The 19,528-nt window shown below is 36.5% G+C and overlaps 2 protein-coding genes and 1 long non-coding RNA gene across 6 annotated transcripts in view; 2 read left to right on the top strand and 1 right to left on the bottom strand.

The window, feature by feature from the left end:
* Positions 1-9,691, top strand: part of LOC146455398 (C2 domain-containing protein 3-like) — a 48,407-nt gene extending 38,716 nt beyond the window's left edge. For all 4 annotated transcript variants that reach the window (XM_085094365.1, XM_085094366.1, XM_085094364.1 and 1 more), the window contains 5 exons: positions 4-43; positions 2,048-2,220; positions 3,221-3,307; positions 3,613-3,854; positions 6,979-9,691. In XM_085094365.1, the coding sequence (XP_084950491.1) occupies positions 4-43; positions 2,048-2,220; positions 3,221-3,307; positions 3,613-3,854; positions 6,979-8,356 (1,920 nt within the window). In that variant the 3' untranslated portion in view covers positions 8,357-9,691. The remainder of the gene's footprint in view (positions 1-3; positions 44-2,047; positions 2,221-3,220; positions 3,308-3,612; positions 3,855-6,978) is intronic.
* A 4,348-nt stretch (positions 9,692-14,039) lies between these two features.
* On the top strand, positions 14,040-15,450 carry LOC146455397 (uncharacterized). Its single transcript, XR_014859037.1, has 2 exons — positions 14,040-14,435; positions 14,766-15,450. It is a non-coding gene; the product is annotated as an uncharacterized LOC146455397 (long non-coding RNA).
* Positions 15,093-19,379, bottom strand: LOC146455396 (uncharacterized). The gene is made up of 2 exons (XM_085094352.1): positions 19,047-19,379; positions 15,093-17,793 (listed from the first exon to the last, which is right to left on the bottom strand). The coding sequence occupies exons 1-2, from the start codon at positions 19,161-19,163 to the stop codon at positions 17,506-17,508; spliced, it is 405 nt and encodes a 134-aa protein (XP_084950478.1). The 5' UTR covers positions 19,164-19,379; the 3' UTR covers positions 15,093-17,505.
* Between the last annotated feature and the right edge of the window lie 149 nt (positions 19,380-19,528).

Genomic DNA, 19,528 nt, shown 5'->3' with positions numbered 1-19,528 from the left:
TAGGGTCTTGCTTTCCAGGTGTGGCACACATCACACAATAAGGGTAACTGCATCAGTGTATTGTTTAGTTCTGGAAAATATCCATCCCCCCACTGATGGAAATGAAAATTCCAAGGGGTTGGGGGAAGGGGGTCTCAAAGGCCCAAACATTTAAAGAAATTAAAGAAGTTAAATTGGAATTTACAGAGGGGTGGGTGAACTTGGAAAAAATTCCTACCATGGGGGAGTATGATAATTTTCTGGAACTACACATTTTAATAACAGTACATCTTAATGTGTAACTTACTTATGGCTTTCTCTCAGGTGACATGTATACTTACCCAGTGTGTGTAATAATTTGACACCAATAAAAATAACCCATTAACCCTTTAAGCCCTAACAGTGGTCAGCATCAAATTTCTCCTTGTAATATCAATGCTTATTTAATCTCTGAGGTCATGAAAATGAAGGATATGATCGCCCAAGGTGAATTTTTGTATGTTTTGTCAGTAACTTCTCCACAGTACTTTTATAAGAAAATTATGGGCACAAGATAGGTGAATTTGTTCTTTGATGTTAGGGTTTAAAGGGTTAAACATATAACAGTTATTTTGACTGTCATGCTATGGTTGGGGTTAAAAGTCCTGTAAAAAGTTATTTGTTTTTACAAATTATGCTGAGGTGTTTGCACATAGGAGGTTATGGGGTTTCAGTGAAGAAATCACTTGTACCGCAGTTTGGCATCTACTACCAGGAGGTGTCCTCAAGACTTGGTGGAGGTTCAAGTGTAGTTGAAGGGCTTGGTGCATAACTCACCTATTAATAGTACTTGTTAGACCACTTCATGTTGTTTTAGCTCAGATTCACTGAATTTTTTGTATGCAGCCTTCCATTCCTTCAGGAAATGTTGCCCCAATGTTTTATACACTGCTTTGTGCTTCCTTTTATGATGATTGACAGACTGAAAAAAATGCAAATCTTGCTCGTAATCATAGGTTTTTATTGCAAATGAAACATATATACAGCAACATATAAAACACTGGGATAAATGTTTTCTGAAGGAATTGAACTAAGTACATTCATATCGCCCATGTCTTCTGTTAAATTCAGTAGTTAAGTCCATTTTCACAAAATATTCATGACACAACAATAGCAACTGTTTATTTATTTTTTGGCACTACAAAAAAAAAAAAAAAAAAAAGGGGGAAATATTAGCACCAAAAGATGGAACATGACTTATACCACAATTGTCAGTATCAACTAACCCTACTTTTGTAAATTGCTAATTTAGAAGGGTTTGTTGTTACTGGTAATTGTGGTACAAGTCATATTCCATCTTTTGGTGCTAGCCTTTTTTAGTGTATATTAGTGTCAAAAAATAAACAGACTTTGCTATTGTTATGTCACGAATATTTTGTGACTAAACTACTGAATTTAACAGAAGACATAAACATACTTAGTATTTCAGGACCCTGCTGAGAAAAGGTTTTGTAGATCTACATACAGTAATGGCCTTGTGAGAATTTTAACAACCTTTCAGGAGCTTGGTGGAAATTGGGTAAAAGGGACAATTTGGTTTTATAATAGTTCAAATTTACCTAAAGTAAGGTTTAATTTGGAACATAGACTGGTTACCATGTAAAAAGCATGCTTTGGTCTAAGGGCTTGAATTCAAAGAATAATTAGTGTATCTTTTTTTCGTTAAAATTAATGTAGTTCAAGTAAGTAATGATGAGTTTCGACAAAAAAAAGAGAAATCAGCCAAGCGTTGAATTCTCTTTTGTCCAAGTAAATGTAACAAGCTTTAAAACACACCAAATTTGTACCTTAAGATAAAGTTAGCAAAGAAACACATTTAACATGATAATCTTCCAGTAAACCAATTAAAGCCAAATATTAAGAGAAATTCATCTTTAAAGGCCCAGTCGTCACGTACACCCTTTCTCCACCAAGCACTTCAATAATAATAGTTACTGTTGAAGGACATTTTTTTATTTCTCTTCTTGATAAGAGTCAAATAGGAAAACAAGATCAAGTTGTGAGATCTAATAATATACTCTGTCCACAGATGTATCCACCAAAGTACCAGGGTCTGGTGAAGGGAAGGTTGACAGCCCCAGTGAAGACCGTGTTATTGGGTTTGTATCATTAGACCTGTCACCGTTGTTGGCTGGTATGAGGCAGCTGATTGGATGGTACAATGTCACTGATTTCAATGGAGACTGCAAAGGGCAGATAAAGGTAAGCTAACAATCTCCTTGCAATATTATTGTTCCTCTTTGACATTAATGTTTAAATAAAGAGTAATTTTAAAAACCAAAACATAGCCCGTAAAGGAAAGTTTATTTAAGTTCCAGTTGTTGAATGGTTGTTTGATTGGGGGTGGGGTTGAAATATGCTTGCAGTCTGCATGCCATGTAACCTTGAAGTTCACATCACAGTATTTCTGTAAACTTTTATGATAGGAAGAGGAAAACAGTGATAAAATAAAATGAAGGTGTTAAATTTCTCTCCATAAGATTCAGAAAAACAAAGGGCACTTTCTGTTTGTCAGAACTGGCCGGCCAGACCAGTCAGTTCGTAAATGAATTTACCAATTTGAAGGACAAGTCTTGTCCTAGTCATTCAAATTTCTTCCAAATAGCACGTACCATTTTCAGAGTATAATTACCATATTTTTAAAGATTTTGCAGCACTATCCTTTCAAAATTATGCATTTGATTTACAGGCTGGCCAGTCTGGCTGAGTTTGGCAAATGGAAAGCACTCAAACATTCAAACAAAAAATGTTGAGAACCACTCTAACCAACAGTCATGGTTATGTTAGTATCTCACTTGAAAACAGCCCCTCATCCTGTAAGGATTGCATTGAGTTAATTCATGCTAATCTGGTGTGTGCCGTGTGATTTTGTGGTTGTCCTGTCTTACCAACTGAAGTGGAAAGATTTTCAGTGCTTTTGTTCATTGGGTTAGTCATCATGTACCTTCAATGCTATTTTGAATTATTCCGTGCTGTGCACATACCCGTATTGAGTATAAGGGTTAGTAAAAATGAGTGGTTGCTTACGAGAGGTGGTCGCCTACGAGAGGTTCCATCTTTAGTGATTTGACTTGAAAACTTTTGGTATTTTGGAAAAGTGGTCGCTTATGAGAGGTAGTCACAAAGGGAGGTTCGACTGTAGTCTAAATAAATCTGTGATTACTTGTAGTGTTTATTATTATTGTTAACCTTTTGTTTCCAGCTTGGTGTTTCACCTGTGATTCCTGTGTCTCCACCTCGATCTTTACCTGCTTCAAGAACAATAAATCTTCCCACTCCAAAGCAGGATGTGAGTATAATGTCATAAATATTAAGTTTATTTACCCCTGCTCGTGTTATTTGGTGTAGATGTGTTTTTCTACAGTGGGTGAGGCCTAGCCAGGTCAATCAGGCTGGTAATTTTGTACCACAAGAACACCTGCCTTAGAGAGTGTGGATTGAATTCCTAATTTGCAAAATTATGAACTTTTGTTGCCTATACCCAAGGCTCCAGCAAGAGTCCCAAGTTGAAAACATGTCATTTGTCAAGTACTGTGTAAGGCTCGCTTCAACAAAACTTACAATAATCTTTATTTTGAGTGTGCTTTGTTTTAGGGTGGTTCAACTGACACATCTATAGAGATTAAACCTGGTGACACTTACAAAGTTATTCACCAAGATAGTTTAGAGCACAGATTCCACCCAGATGGTGCTTGGTCAAGTCATCTACAAGGGCAGCAGGAGGAGGATGTTCTCATTGGTTTCAAGCCCTCTGGACATGCTGGCATCAGAGATCCAGACGTGCCATTTGGTGGTTTGCCTGTTTGTTCCACATCTCTTCTTTTTTCTCAGTTAAGGTTTGTAGAAAACACACTATGTAGTAGTGTATTTGGAAGGCATTTAACATGTTCGACATCACGAGAAATGAGATTGGATTTACTTAATCATACCTTTTTGATAATACTCTGGTCACATATCAGACAAGTTTGGTTGAAAAACATTTGTTTTTTCAGTGAGGTGCAGTGGAAACAAAATACCCATCGTGAGGCCAAATAAGACTAATATGTTACCATAACTGTATTAAGGTAGCTCCATACGCTTTTCACTTATAATAATGGCACACGCTGTGTTACACATCAAAAGCCAGTTTTCTCTTGTTTTCTTTCTACCAATAATTCATTGAAAATATCGGCAAAAATGTAATAATCAAGAACAAAAACTGTGTCCTTGAAGCATTTGTTAGTGTGTGGCTTTGTTTTAACAGTGGATAGAAACTTATCAGAAAAATCTTTTAAGAGCAAAAAAAGTAGAGGCAGGCTTTTTGCTTTTTGCGAATTTGTGGTTTTTGCCACTGCGTAAAAACTTGTCTTATAAATTTTTGTGAAAATCAAGCCCTAATTAGAGCAAATAATTTGAAACCTCTGCATCAGTTTTAAGGAAATTTCACTGAAGGAAACGCGAGAAAATCCAGTTGATAGTCTACATTTTCATGCACAGTAATGGCGTCTTACAAAAAAAATTCATCAAGATCGCTATTTGAGCATGAGTGAACTTAAGAGCAATGGACTTGTTTGCGTAAACTAATTGGATGAAATTTACCTCAGTTATCTTCAAAGAAATGAACAGCAATATTTTGGTTTATAAAACTATTCCAGAAATGTTTTCTTTAAAATGCTAATCTTTCTGTTTCTACTTCAGGGCTGTAATTTGAGTTGTATTAACTGGTTCACTGTTTTGCTTGAGCTTACGTCAGTTTGTGCATGCACATTACTAAAGCTTGCATCATCAGTATGCGCTCAAGCTTAAAACCCTAGGGAGACACCTTAAAGGGGCAGTATCATGGGAGATATCATGATTTTTGGCTAAATTTAAACTTTGAACACTGTGTTAATTAATTTCTCAGTCGCTAATTTAAAGAAATATTAATAGTGATTCTAAGACGAAACGTTGAACCAAAATATAGTACAACTGGCGATTTTAGTGCGTTACAACAGCGAAATTTGAAAACGTCTGCCAGACATTTTCAAATTTGAACCCCTCTCTATCTTGGTCATCTGCCAGCGAAAATATCTGTGGATAGTTTCTTTGCATTCTGATAGTCTTTTAATGGATTTTTGTCATTATATCTTGGCTGCTATCAACCAAATAGCGTCTTTCCGATTTTCAATGTGTTATTAAAAATAGCGTAATACTGTCCCTTTAAAATGGCATCATTAGGTATTTACTGTACTCAAACTTCATTGAATTTCTTTGTGAAAGCACAATGATTCTGTTGGTTTCTTTACATTTGTTCATTTCTACCTATATTTAATTGTTTGCATGTTCAAAAAGAAGTCCCGCTTTCCACTGACATTTCTATCAACCTGCCTGTAATATCTTCTCTCATTCTTTCCGAGTTAGGAGCAACAAGCATTATTCATTGCCCTCAATAATGCTGGCCTGTTTCAGCTAGACCACATTATCATTTCCTTGATTTTTCCAAATCTTGAAGGAATACAACATTTTGGAAATACAGAAAGTACTAATTAAGATATAAAAATATAAAAATCTGCAAAGGGGAACAATAAAGAAAGTATATTGCCTCCAAACTTTACCAGCTTTTAGGATTAATGTCAAAGACTTGTTTACACAAGGGAGTGCAAATCTCATTGGTTTGCTGGCTTACAGAGCCAGGTCTGATTTTGGTTACCAAATTGAGATTTTGTTTTACTGTGAATGCATTGAAAAAGTTACTTTATTTTGTAGTGAATGCACTACATGATAATAATAATAATCAATTTATATAGCGCTTTTCATAAATTAATATTCAAAAGCGCTTACAATATAAAAACGAAAAATTTAGTCAAAATCAATAAAATATAAAATTTAAGAATAATCAATCAAACAAAAAGTAAGAAATAAAATAAACAAAGTAAAAAATAATCAGATGTCATGTGCTTTTTTAAACAAAAATGTCTTCAAGTGTTTCTTGAAAGTATTTTTAAGTTCTTGGCAGTCCTAATTGCCAGAGGAAGCTTATTCCACTTGGATGGACCAGCAAAAGCGAATGCTTGATCACCAAAAGTCTAACATTTGGTTCGAGGCACCTCTAACAAAGTGAGGTCATTAGATCTCAAAGAGCTTCTGATTGATGCCTTTTCCCTGATGAGATCACAGATATAACGTGGAGCGATACCATTTAACGCTTTGAAAACAAGTAGTAATATTTTGAATTCGATCCGAAACTCTACGGGTAACCAGTGAAGATCTTTTAGATAGGGTGAAATGTGAACATCGATAGTAGCTACTCCTGCTTGTGTATTACACTTTGCATGTGTTTTACACTTTGCTTAAATTCTGTGGTAATTTCATATCAAAATGGAGGAATAAGAAACGAAACAAAGTTTACAAACTGTCTATGATATTGTAGGAAATGGAGTCCTTTACTTAACTTGTTGGAAGATATATTATTACCTGTAATAACATCTGATTGGCTACTTTGTTAGTGATCTATTCATTGACTTCTTTGACTTAGTTCTTTCCATATAACACAGAGTTGTTTGCCCTGATATGTCACTAATGACACCAAAAATATTATTTTTACATTTTAGATTAACCATTGTTTTTCATATTCCTATAAATGTAAAAATTTGAAGAACAGGTACCAACAAAGCTGTTGGCCAGCTTGGCCAACAGATTACCAACAGTTCACCAAGATATTACGGACAGATAACTGGCTAGGTCAAGTCTTAAACAGTTGACCTGCAGGTTTATTGAGGGGATTTTTAAATGATTCTTGATCAACCAATAAATGGAATATTCAATCAGCCAGTCAGGCAGCCTGTCATCTTTTTAAAGTTAGTATAAATCAATCCTTAATTGAGTCAGACGGTTGGTTAATAAAAGTAATGCATTGTAAATGCTCCATTTTGGGTTCAAGAGTGGTCATTTCGTGTTTGTTGAAGCAGCTTTATTTGATGTTTGTGATGTCATCTTTTTTAGGCAAAACATGAAGGAACTGGATACTCTACAACAAAATTTAAACCTCAAATTAAGACCAAGAAATGTTTGGGATGATGCCAGTCACACTCAAGAAGAGTTATCTGTTGTTGAACCAACAAGGCATTTTTTCTTAGACACAGGTGTAACTGTAGAAGCCTCTGTTGAGACTTTGAAAACACTGAAAACCAAACTTACACCAGTGGTAGGCCTTGGTATGGATAGTAAGCCACCAAGAACTGGATTTGTAGAAACTGACGTCAGGCATGAGATACTATCAATAAGTGTTGAACCCTCTGGTGTGCCCGAGGATGATGGGCACTTGTTTGCTTCTCATGTCACACCACTGGAAACAGATTACACTAATGAAAAAACTGGGGATGCCATCCTAGCTGGAGGACCAGAAGCATCTAATTCCAAAGACATTTTCCCTTTCAGTGATGGTAAAGAACATCTACAGCATGATGCAAAAGTAGACAGTTTCTTTGGTTTGGAAAAAAATAGGTCAGTACTTGAAAATAGACGACCATCTGTTGATAGTGAGCTCAGTGACATCAGTGATATCTCTGGGGAGTGTTCTGTAAGTGGATATGTTCAGGACAATACCAAAGCCACAAGGTTTACTAATATTAAAGACAGCTGGCTTAGTAGTGAAGAGGATGATACCACACCAGATGTGGATGAGGTGGAAGAGCCTGTGGGATTGTCAACTCCTCCTTCTGTGTTTAATAAAGACAGTGAAACAGTCTCCAAATTACGTAATGCTGCAGAGTCAAAGTTTCTTGATCAGGAAGGTGATGTTGATTCTGATGATGATGTTGGCTATGTTGGTGATTGTGCAGGTAACAGTGAGGAGCATTATCCTGCAACAGGCAGTCATGTTGGTAAAGAGGACTTGATAAAAAGTAGCATTGAAAACTGTAATGGTAGAGCAGGCTTGACCACTGAGAGGACTTCTGGATTTGTTAACAGTCCAGTGGACGAAAAGGCCAAAGTATTTGAAGATGGTAAAGAAAATGAACACAGCCCTTGTACTTCTTATGACAGCCTGCAATCCAGAGAACTCCCAAGACAGCCTTCATTGTCAAGTTATCATCCAACAAGTGTTAATTTGCCAAATTTCTTTATGCCATCAGAACAGCTAGCAGAGTCTATGAGGGCACTTAGATTGGGCTTGTCACATCACAATACGAGCAGTTCACAATCCAAACTGTTGGCACGCTCAAATCATTTACAAAGTGTGCAACAGACAAGGGGAAAGTTAACTGAGAGATTTGTTGAGCGGGAACCAGTTTACAAGGCAAGGAGAAATAAAAAACCGCCAATCTCCATGTCAGAGGCAGATCGAATAGCCAGAATTTTCAATTCTGGGAGTGTATAGTATGTTAACAGCAATCACAGTCAACTTCTGTCTTGAAGATAGATTGTAATTGTACACCCTGATATAATGGACTAAAGCTTCTTCCACTCCGAACATGAGACGCGTTTTACTCTCTTTAGAAAGTGTCATTTATACTTTCTGCCATCTTGAGAAATTTCCTCTGGTTTAGGACTGATTTAAACATCAGGCTGAGAGCAAAACTGTCATATGTTGATTTTTAGGTCAATTTTTGGTTTGGAGTTAGGATGTTTTGAAAATTAACTGGAAAATGCTCCACATTGACATCCTGGACAAACTAGTTGTTCAAATTTCCTGTGGTGGCAGCTCAAAAATGTTTTGTTTTCTTCATTTTTCGTCTTATTTTCAATATAATCTAAGCTAATCTTTGTCTCCCGTAGTATTAAAAAAACAGTCATTCTGCAGATCTAGCATCCCATTTATGTCCTATCTAGAAGTATTCAAAACGAAACTCACTGTATTTGCTGATGGATTGGTCATTAAAAGAAGCGACAAAACTGTAAGGTGAAAAGGGTGAGATGGTCAAATGCCCTGGGCTTATGGGTTGGATGGCTAAATATGCCCAATGCCCGCCCCCAGGATGGACAGTATGGGAAAATGCCCCACTATTGCTTGGGGGGGGGGGGGGGGTGGGCACAGCTGGAATTGACTGATGCATTAATCAAAGAACATCACATGCTTTTTTCTTTGCTTTTCCTTCACTGATTTAATATTTTGGCCTTTTTTTTTTTGAGAAAAAAAAACAGGGTAATGTTCTCTGACTGAATTGACAGTCACATTTAAGAATTCAGGCATTTTTGAGCAAACAAGAAATCACTTGTCCTTGTCTGGTGGCAGTACTGTGAAAATCAGTCTTTCCCAAAATGTTATATCTTAATTGTATCATGGCTTTGGAAGTGTTACAGGGTTCGTGCTTCTCCTTGAAGTCCTTGAAAAGCCCTTGAAAAGAAGAATTTTTGCTAAAAATGCTTGAAAATAATGAAAACTCCTTGAATTTTTGTTTGGATGGGAAATAATGAAAGATTGTATCAAAACAATTGAGGGATTGAGCGCAGATTTCAAAATCAGGGACAGATTGTATCCGGGGAAGCTTTTTTAAAGTTGCTATTTACTAATGAAAACATTTTGAAACATAGTGCAAGTCAAAGTAAATTTGCTTTGAATACTCCTTGAAAACTCAGTTTTTTTAGTGCTTGTATCCTTGAATACTCCTTGAATTTTATGTCCAAAAAACAGCACGGACTATGGTGTTATCCACTTTAAATAATACTCAACCAACACCATTTTACTGTTTAATAAAAGCAGTTTATACGACCAGCTGTTGTCTCTGAGCTTCAATTTCAACGTACAAATTCAATTTACACCTTTTGCCCTTGTTACCGGGAAACAATTTTCGTCAGCATAAAAAAATGATTCATTGATTAAACTGAATGTGTAATCATGTATAGTTTTGATATTTTGCCACCCTGATGATAATCTTGTGGTGGAATTCCCTGCAGTCTAACTATCCTTTTGTGATGTTAATATTTTGAAAAGAATTGTACAACATCACAACATGCACCATTTTTTCAAGGCGAGTTTGAACAATGAAGCATACCTCAAAATCATGTGGGAAATTGCTCAAACACAACTCCATTGAAATTATGTTTGCATAGACCAACATTGTTAGTGTGGCAACTTTTTGTTTGTTTTTTAAAAATTGAAACTGCTACTTATCAGAACAAAAACCTTTGAAAGAAAACTAGAGAAACTAGCTGACCAATATTGTTTAAAGTTTCAGCTCTTGGTTTCGTGGTAAAGTCACAGTTCAAACCTTAGTGGCCCATAATGCCAGAGTCTAACCCAGAGGGGAGTACTCCCATATATTTGCTATATAGGTATGTGCCACTGTGAAGGGTATGTTTTTTCCAGCAGTTTAGTCTGGGATGGGGTATACAAATCAGAAAGTTTTGATCAAGAATAGGGTATCATTGAGAAAAATCTAGCCTGGAACAGGTCCCCAGGAACAAATATTATAAATAATAAATGTTTTGTTTTGACATCAAAAACTGACCAATCAGAGACGGTCGTTCCACAGGTTGATAAACCATTGCAAAACAATCTGACAGAAATCAGCAAACAACAAGCAAGAAAACAACGAATGAAAACTTCATTAATAACCAAGGATGATTTACCTACATACCCTAATTTGTGTTTGTTGATAATCGCTCGGCTTATAGATGAAGATACATTCAATTTCAACTCCTGTAGCACCGGGACAATTTTTTTTGGGCAGAAATACTTGGCTATAAGCCGAACCCACTATCCTGTTAAGATTTGACCAGTTCTCAGTTTAATTTGGTGCAAAAATCTCTCAGCTTATAGGCAAATAAATACAGTAAGACTCAAGTCTAGGATTGAATTGGGATTTTTGGTTTCTAGTCTAGAATAGGGTGGCAAAATGCGACTGAACGTTGTCTGGTACAGAGTAAGGGTTTCAGAATCCCAGCGGCACATCCACACCCAAAAATCCACTGAATATCCCCAATACAACGTATGTTGCCTGCATTACTTAGCCATTACGGTGACTCATTTGCAGTTTCAAAAGGGAGCAGTACATGATTATCAATTTTAGCCCATAGATGCCCAACTCCAATTTCATTTTTTTTTTTATGAGAACAGGGACCCGTTTCTCGAAAGTCCCAGTAACTTATCGGGCCCGGTAAGTGTCTTTGGTGATGTTTCTTAACAGAAGTCAATTTTTGTTAGCTTTGAATACTAAATTTTAAGATCTTATAATTCTATGAAAACTTTCGCCAAGTACTACGTCCGTAATCACTGTGTGATCGGCGAAAAAACATTTCAAAATATACTTATCGGGCCCGATAAGTTACCGGGTCTTTCGAGAAACGGGCCCCAGGTGGCTGTACACAGATTAGTCCTCCCCAAAACTGTCCCATAAAGTCCTGTGAATAGTAAAACGCCCAGAATTTGAAGTAATAATAAATGAGGCAGAAGCCATCAATTGCTCAAGCAGCAGCTTTAAGTGAAGTTAACTTCTCTGTGGTTATTTTCTTTGCTTGATTGTCCAAACTGCAGTAAAAACAACTCCAGTGACCTTCATGAGTCACCAAGTAATGATTTAAAAATTTTACAGAATATAATGTAAAAGACCTATGAGTACATGTAATGTGTAACAAACAACTACATACTGTTATGGCATGTGGTTTCCATGGCAACATGATACATAACAGTGATCTTTGATTGTCGGCTGTATTGCTGATAATGGATTGCTGTGTACGCACAAATTTTAATGGACAAAACAATTTCCTTAAGAAAAGCTCAGATATGCACAAGAGAAAAATCCACTCACAGGTCACAAGCATGTCACAGGACCAACAAATTTTAGGTTTTGCAGTTTTCACTATATTTGTGTATTTCAAGAATATATAAGCTTTTTCCTTGCTATCCATACATGTGTATGGGAATGCAACAGATATATGCTAAGAATGCTTGAAATACGAAAATTTACAACTGAACTCACCCAAAAAATTCCACCAGTGTAAACATCAACAATAGCAGTCCACCTGGCCCCAGTTGTTCAAAGGCTGGATAACTTTATCCCCTGGATAAGGCACTATTCAGGGTCTAAAATATACTTCACGTTAAACATTGTCCAAGGTTTTCCTACACTCCCAAACTTAACTGTGGTTAGAGCGTGCATATTCGCTTGTACAAGAGGAAATACTGAAATCTTTGCACAGATTTAAACTGTCGGATAGTGACTTATCCACAGGATAAAGTTATCCGGCCTTTGAAAAACTGGAGCCTGGTTCCAGTTTTGACATGGGTATAAGACTGTCAAACCACACACACCTGGCTTGGTAAGTGTGGCCAGTTGACAGGACCACTTTGGTCAACTTCATTTACAGATGTTTAAGGCTTTTGTAAAACAAAGCATATAACAATGGACACTATTGTAATTCAGTGGATGCAAATAAGTGGCCCTGTATTCTGTAGTTTTAGCCTGTCTACCATCCCATTTATTCTTATAGGTTGATTGCATGTGATGTCATGGCCGCCATGTTGGTGGATAGGAACAATCAAATTTTTTTCCCCAGGGAGTTAACTTCCATTCATTTCTTATGCAAACTATGTTCACGAGCAAATTTTCTTTTGTTTTTACACCAACATGGCGGCATTGCAATCCACCTATAAACTCTTCTATTTTGCCGTATTGTGATGATACATGCGCAATGTGGAACAAGCTAATGCTTGCCAAAACGCACTAATTGTTTCTGAACAAACTGCGCAACCTATAAGTTTACATATTAACACGCGAGTATTTTCAGGTGTTTTTCGCTTCCTGCCTGTTTATTATGTTCCAAAGTTAAGACTCTCTCAGCTGAAGTTCCTGTTGAAATTCCGCCAAAGTTTGGATTAGAAGGAAGTTTTATAGATGAAACAATGAATCTTGTATAATTTCTGAAAGTTCAACTTCATGTAGCGGCAGCGGTAATGTTTGTTTTGAATATTCCATGTTGCTATGTGAATCCACCTTGTAATTTCTGTTCTTGATCCTGTCGTTTTACCGCTTCTTGTGCCTCTTTCTGCATAGTTTCCAACTTTTCAAGCGTGACAGATTTCATGGGCATTATCTTCGGCTTGCAAAGAACCGGCATCGGCGTCTGTTCAGTGAAAAGGAGCCCTTGTTTAGGAAGAACTTCCTTGAAAACAAGTCTTTCTCCCGCCATATTGGATGCAGGAGGATATCGTCCGCTCTCAAGCAGTTATCCGCTGACCAAAAAAGGCGGCAATGACCCCCTGCCAAGCCAAACCTCTGCCCACTTACAGGGAAATATACACGTGTGAGATGTGATCATTTGGAGCTTGACAATTTTTCAAGAGTAAGAATGATATATATGGACTGTCGTGTCATTGCTTTTTTTTTTTTTTTTTTACGGTGTTGAAATAAATGGGCACTGCAATTCGAAGATAAGTTTCATAAAAATTCTTAATAATTCACTAATCGGCAACTGATCAATCCCCGGATCAGTGTCAATGAAATATTACAAACGGGCCACTCAGCGAAGAGCTCTACACCTCCGTAAAGCACATCAAATCTTTTAACTCAAAAATAATTCACCCACATAATTAAACTCTTTCTCTCTCAAGAAATTTGGAAATAAAAATAATTACTTAATATATTTTTGTAGGATGTCTCGACGCCTCTGTTTATAATCAAGGGCAAATCTCAGCGAGTTTTGTTTTTATTTTAGTTTTCTTTTTTTTTCTTAAAGAAGCTGGATTGTCTTATCACTGTTTAAAATATCAGAACTACCCAAGGAATTTTTTGGACATTTACTGAAAACATAATTGACGACCCACATACACCTACAGGAAATAACAATTTGTTTTCAAAGCATATTATTTTCTAACCAAAAAGTGGGGAGAGAAAGCCTCAGGTTTAGAGATTTGATAACGTTAGAGATTTTCGTCAAAAACTTCCAATCTATTCTCAGTTCTACCGCAAAAAATTCTGGAAGAAATGGCTAGGTAAAAATATGGCTGAATCTCGACTGTTTCCTCATTTCCGACCTATGGCCCGGTGGGAATTATATAATCGAAAAAGCTGTGAATACAGCAAGGGAGACAATTGTCTGATTGGTTGATCTTTGTGCTAGTACCCAGATTCTTCTTGCACACGCGCGAACTTAAATGTTACAAACAAATATGGCGGCCGGAGGGGCGAATGTAGTTGTCTTCGCTTTGTTCTAGAGATTTGGATCAAAATAGCAGTGTTTATACGTCTTCCTGTATCAGAATGGCGTATAGAAATAGCAATGATTTTTTTAAGCGCTAGGAAACTTTGCAGAAGTTTTCAAGTTTAGGAGCGATCGAATTTTTCTTACGCACCATCTTATTTTTTCGATCCTTTGCGACTCATTGTGAAAATGTTCCGCTCTAATAGCAGATTTGTTAGGTTGAAGAAAATTTTTTACTGTGATAAATGTTAAAAGTAGAAAGGGTTTTGCTCTGTCGGTGGAGGGCGAAAGTTCCGACGGCTCTGTCAATCGAGGAGGTAAGAGAATTCAAATCTTTATGTATGCATGCATACTTTTAAACAGTTTGTAGTGTGTTTTGTTTTTTGAGGAGGGAGCAATTTTCTTAAAGTAATCTTTAATCATGATAATATTCAAATTACAAGCTAATACGGACGATAGTAGGCCAGTGTTGCTATGTGACTTCATGTGGTCGGTAACATAATATGCACAATAAAGATATCGTTCCAAACTTGTACACCGCGGACCAAAACGATTCCTTACAGTGCAATTATAGGAATTTACAAAATATTTTAGATTTCATCGTTTTCTAGTCAAATTAAAGAGTTTTTTTTTTTGTTGATGTTTAGGTTCTGTTTGAGAGAGATGCACATTGGAAATGCTTGAATACAGGAGAAATATTTCAAGTCAGTTGCAAGTTAGCTTTGTGTCATTTAATACTGCACTTGTAGCTCATTAATTCAATAAATTGGATTGAAAAGCTCATTTTTAAAACATTCTGTTATTCCCAGGTTGACAGCTATTCTTGTACACATTAAAGTTGTTTATTTTGGTTTTTCTGTAAACTCAAACTAGGTGCTCAGTTCCATGAAACTGATATTGAATTAGTAGTAAGAGAGTCAAATGTCTTTCTTGCTCTTAAATTAAATCAAGGAAGTATTATAATAATTTTTCCATTTGTTTTGGAAGGGATAGGAAAAACATGAACCTTTCATAACTTCCTGTTAACCACACTTGTTCTTTTGTTTTGAGAGTGCAAACTGATACTGTTTTGTTCAGGGAAACCACAGCGGTAATTGGCTGGCTCTTATTCTTGATATTGCAAAGTTGTATTTTCTTATCCTGTCAATTATCCCCAGTCTTGCCTCGCAACTATTCACTTACCACTGATGACAAACAGAAAATTAGATCACTGAAAAACTACAATCACTTCCCATACTGCCAACTGAAATGTTCTTCTTCAAAGCAACCACACCCACATGTAATCAGTACATATTCTGTTTATGCAAATAAAGCAGTTGCAACTATAACAAATGTTGTACTTCCTGAGTTTCAATTAATGATCAGAATGGAAAGAACGGGGGGGGGGGGGGGGGGGAGGAAAAAGATGAGCTACATGTATGTGTTCCATCTTCTGAGAAGTCTCTGTTAAATATGTTTTGCAAAGTATTGTCCACTTTTACTAACCCTTTCACTACCAAAATCTGAAAGCTACAGCTACTGTAATTCTCCTAAGTAATAATAATTAATATTGATGTCTTTGTTGGCTTTTCCTGAGAGTTTGATGTCAGAGCAAAACACCATCCCCTTATTAATTTTTGGGTTAATTATTATGACCTGACAGTGACTCAACAGTGTATTAAAATTATAAGTCCTGAGAATTTAAAATAATGCTGTTTATGGACTCCCCCCCCCCCCCCCCCCTTCACATTTCTCATGGTGCATCCCCAACATCCTGCTAATTACAGCTTATCACTCCTACAGTCTGTGTGGATTACATCGCACAGAGTGGGTGTGATCACACAACTTGCACAAGGGGTCAGGCTATTCAAAGGGCACACTATCCTCTCTATCGCTATCATAAAGAATGAGACAATTCATACTTTCTAGCTGCCTTAGCAGATTTCTTCACTTTAAATCATTTGTCCACCCAGCCCTACCTTTTTGAGGTTTTGAGAGTCACATATTTCTAGTCAAAACTGGATTAGGGAGTGCATTTGAAGACCTTGATCCTAAGATCACTCTCCTTTGCCAAGTTGGTGATAATGTCATCTGCCCCTGCAAAGGATTTCCTTCCACCACAAAAATCTACACTTCAGATTTAATTCTCTGATTTTTCAATTAGGACAGGGGCTTTCCTTCAACCCACTTTAACCTTTTGTCCTTACACGCAAAAACCAAATTGAAGAAATCAGTAGTGCTAATCACTACACTGCTGCAGCCTCATAACTCCAGCTTAATAAATTTTGGATCGCACCTCATCTGCGAAGTCCCAATGCGTTCATTTTTAAACAATAAATTACCTACCATGTATCATTTAATAAGCATTCTGTAAAATATTCCTTACATTACATTTCATCATCCTGTTTTTCAGAGAAAAAAGTAGAAGGTACAAGAGTGTTAAAGAGAGTTGAGTGTATAATAGTCCTCTTCTGAATTCATAAAATGATGTACAATACTTTGAAATATTGCAAATTAAAAGAATTTTATCACTTATATCAATAAAGAATATTTTACATAAACCTTGGACAGAATGGAAAAGGAAATATTTATTAGTGTTTTTCCTTATATTACTGAAAGTTATACCAGACTTTGTGATTAGGTGTAGAAAAGTACTGTTACACTGGTCACTGATGTCACAAAACCCATGAAAAATAAACAGTTATTGTTTGATAATCAAAAGTAAGTAAACAAAAACAATATTATTGACTTGGTGTATAACATTTGTATAATAATGTTATATAAATCACTACAGTGGAGTGGAGTACCAATTTTTTTAACCTCCTAGGGAAACTGAATTTTGTTCAAAAAATAAGAGGTAAAAATCTGACTGAAGCAAATCCAAGAGAATGAACAACTACTGGTTCAAAGAATTGGGGGAGTTGAAAAATTGAGGGTTCAAACAAATGAGATTGCACTGTAAAAATAAATAACTGTAGTGTACATATTTCATAATTCATTACTCACTTCAAAGTTTTGAATTTTTCTTTTAAGTAAAAGTAGATCTGTAATCACTGTTATCACCAGAAGGTAGGGTCTGGTTGCATTAAACATGGGAATCCTCGCCTGAATATTAGCCATCTACTCTCCAGATGATTTGTAAGTGACGCAAAACAGCTGATACATTTCAGGCTTTACGAAAAAAAAATATATTTAACTAAATGTAAGGTAAGGTTTTATCTTAAAGTATAAAGAGATTGCCCCCTGCTCAACCTATTTTTGTAGCCTCTTGAAATTGAATAGTTATAAAAGTGATTGAGTGACAATGCTCTGTTGCTCATAAACACAATGTTCACAGCTAGGCCCAGGCATCCAGTAGCCAATCTCTGTTGTACACACCATGCTAGAGCAATAGCCCTACCTGGCCAACTAATCAAAATCTTTACTGCTAAAGAAAAAATTTACATGCTCAGCGAGTGCCTTCCAATTTCGTTTCTGAAGATTATTGATATGCCCTGATGAGTCAAAAAGCACTTCACTTCTGCCATCATAAACATTTATCAAAAGGAAAGATACACAACTGGATCTATCCCTTAGTGCACAGAAAGTTTCACACAAGAATGCATAATTTACAAGTTTATGCACTGCCTCAACAAGAACTTCCATTAACAAAGTGATTCTTGAGCCATACTGTATTTTCATCCCATCTGTCATGATCTGTGATGGTAAATAAAAAGCTTACATCAATATTTATTTAAAATTACAGCTAAAACACAAGGTCTACATCTACCAGAAAAGGCTACACCCTCTGTGCATGGCTTTTGTGCCCAGGAAGTGGCAGATCTTAAAACACTCGTAATAGACTTGTCAGAGTTGTTGCATTGGCCCCTGTGGGCAAATTGTTCCACTGCTTGACAGTTCAGATCAAGATTTCAAAACAATGATGTTATAGAACACTACCACAACAATCTGTACAAATACCTCATTAAGCAGGGATGCGATAAACTGAAAATGTTTAACTGAATGCTGCTTCTATTCAACTTCTGTTAAACATCCATACGCTTGTTTGACAAAATAATGTGATGCAAAATGTGTCACGCCATCAACAGAGAAGCAAATATGACCGCGCGCAAAGAAGAACTTTGACCGGAAAGAGTGTATTGGGGGTACACCTTAAAAATTTTGTTTGATGTCGGCAATTTATTAAGCTGTTCCTTGAAAATATCTCACCCAAGCCGATTCCCATATCACGAATTCGTTCTTTGGATATAAACAGAAATGTAGGGGCGTTCAGATATTTTCGAACAATTTAATTTCACTTGCGAACTACCGTTCTGAAAACAAATGGCAAAAAAAATTAACGAAAACGTCCACAGAATTGACATTTGGTACAAAGTAAGTTCAAACTTAGTACGACTTGGTGAGAGCTTGATATTACTGGTAAATTATAATTTGCTAAATCTGGAAAGGCCAGAAAGTATGATGTTAGAAAACTAATATCTTCAAATTGGAATTCGATCAACGCAGCTTTGTTCGGCAAGAGTGTATTGGGAGTACACCTCAGAAATACACCAAATTTTGGCAACAAGTAGTATATTAATAGACTGACACCCTGTTCATGGGAATTCCCATATCACGAAGGGAGACAAAAGTCTCGGGGGTATGATGAGAAATTTTAATACGCGGTAAAATAAAAACTAAATTTTTCAATCAAAACATTCACTTCGACGAAGAATAAAAAGTACTGGTTTAAAACGGTAATTACAACCCTCAAATGGAAAAATAACTTCACCTCAATGCTGTAGTCGATTTTTATGAAAAAATAATGAAAACAGAGAACGCAGGCTGTTCTCGTTGAAGGACACCACGAAATTTAGAATGACAACAACACAGTTTCTTTATTGCAGCGAAAGGAAGCGAATGAAAACTAAAATTATAAATACAAGGAACAAACAATACGTTGTACTTACCAGAAAAGATATATTTCTTTCGCTTGGTGTTGGATAAGATGTGAAGTAGAACCTCGGAAAACAGAAAAATGCATTGACACTGGACTCGCCAAATACTCGTTGCAGACAAACCGCCATCTTTACTGTCGACACATCAAATCAAAAGGGACTTTCGTCCACCGAAAATTACCACAGGTGATGTCAAACAAGGTTTTCCGTCTCCGCCTTGAGTTGCTTTTTGTGGCAACATGCCTCAATTAGCTTGCCGAGGAACCGTTTTTGAATGCTTTTCATTTAAAGTTTAGGTTGTCAAAGTTAACCGCGTCGAAAACCGCGCGAAAACCTCGAATCACGAAAAACTAAAAAAAATGTTAAATAACTCGAGTTATTTCGAGCATGCGCAGACAATTGTCTCCCTTGCTTGTGAATACACCTAGCGGTTGCATTTTCGGTGGGCGCGGCGAAATATGGCTCGACCGGCGAATGACGTGCATGTAACATAG

The sequence above is a fragment of the Pavona decussata genome, unplaced genomic scaffold (assembly GCF_977016875.1).
Source record: "Pavona decussata unplaced genomic scaffold, jaPavDecu1.1 SCAFFOLD_276, whole genome shotgun sequence".
NCBI lineage: Eukaryota > Metazoa > Cnidaria > Anthozoa > Scleractinia > Agariciidae > Pavona > Pavona decussata.
This window is presented reverse-complemented; position numbering and strand designations above follow the sequence as displayed.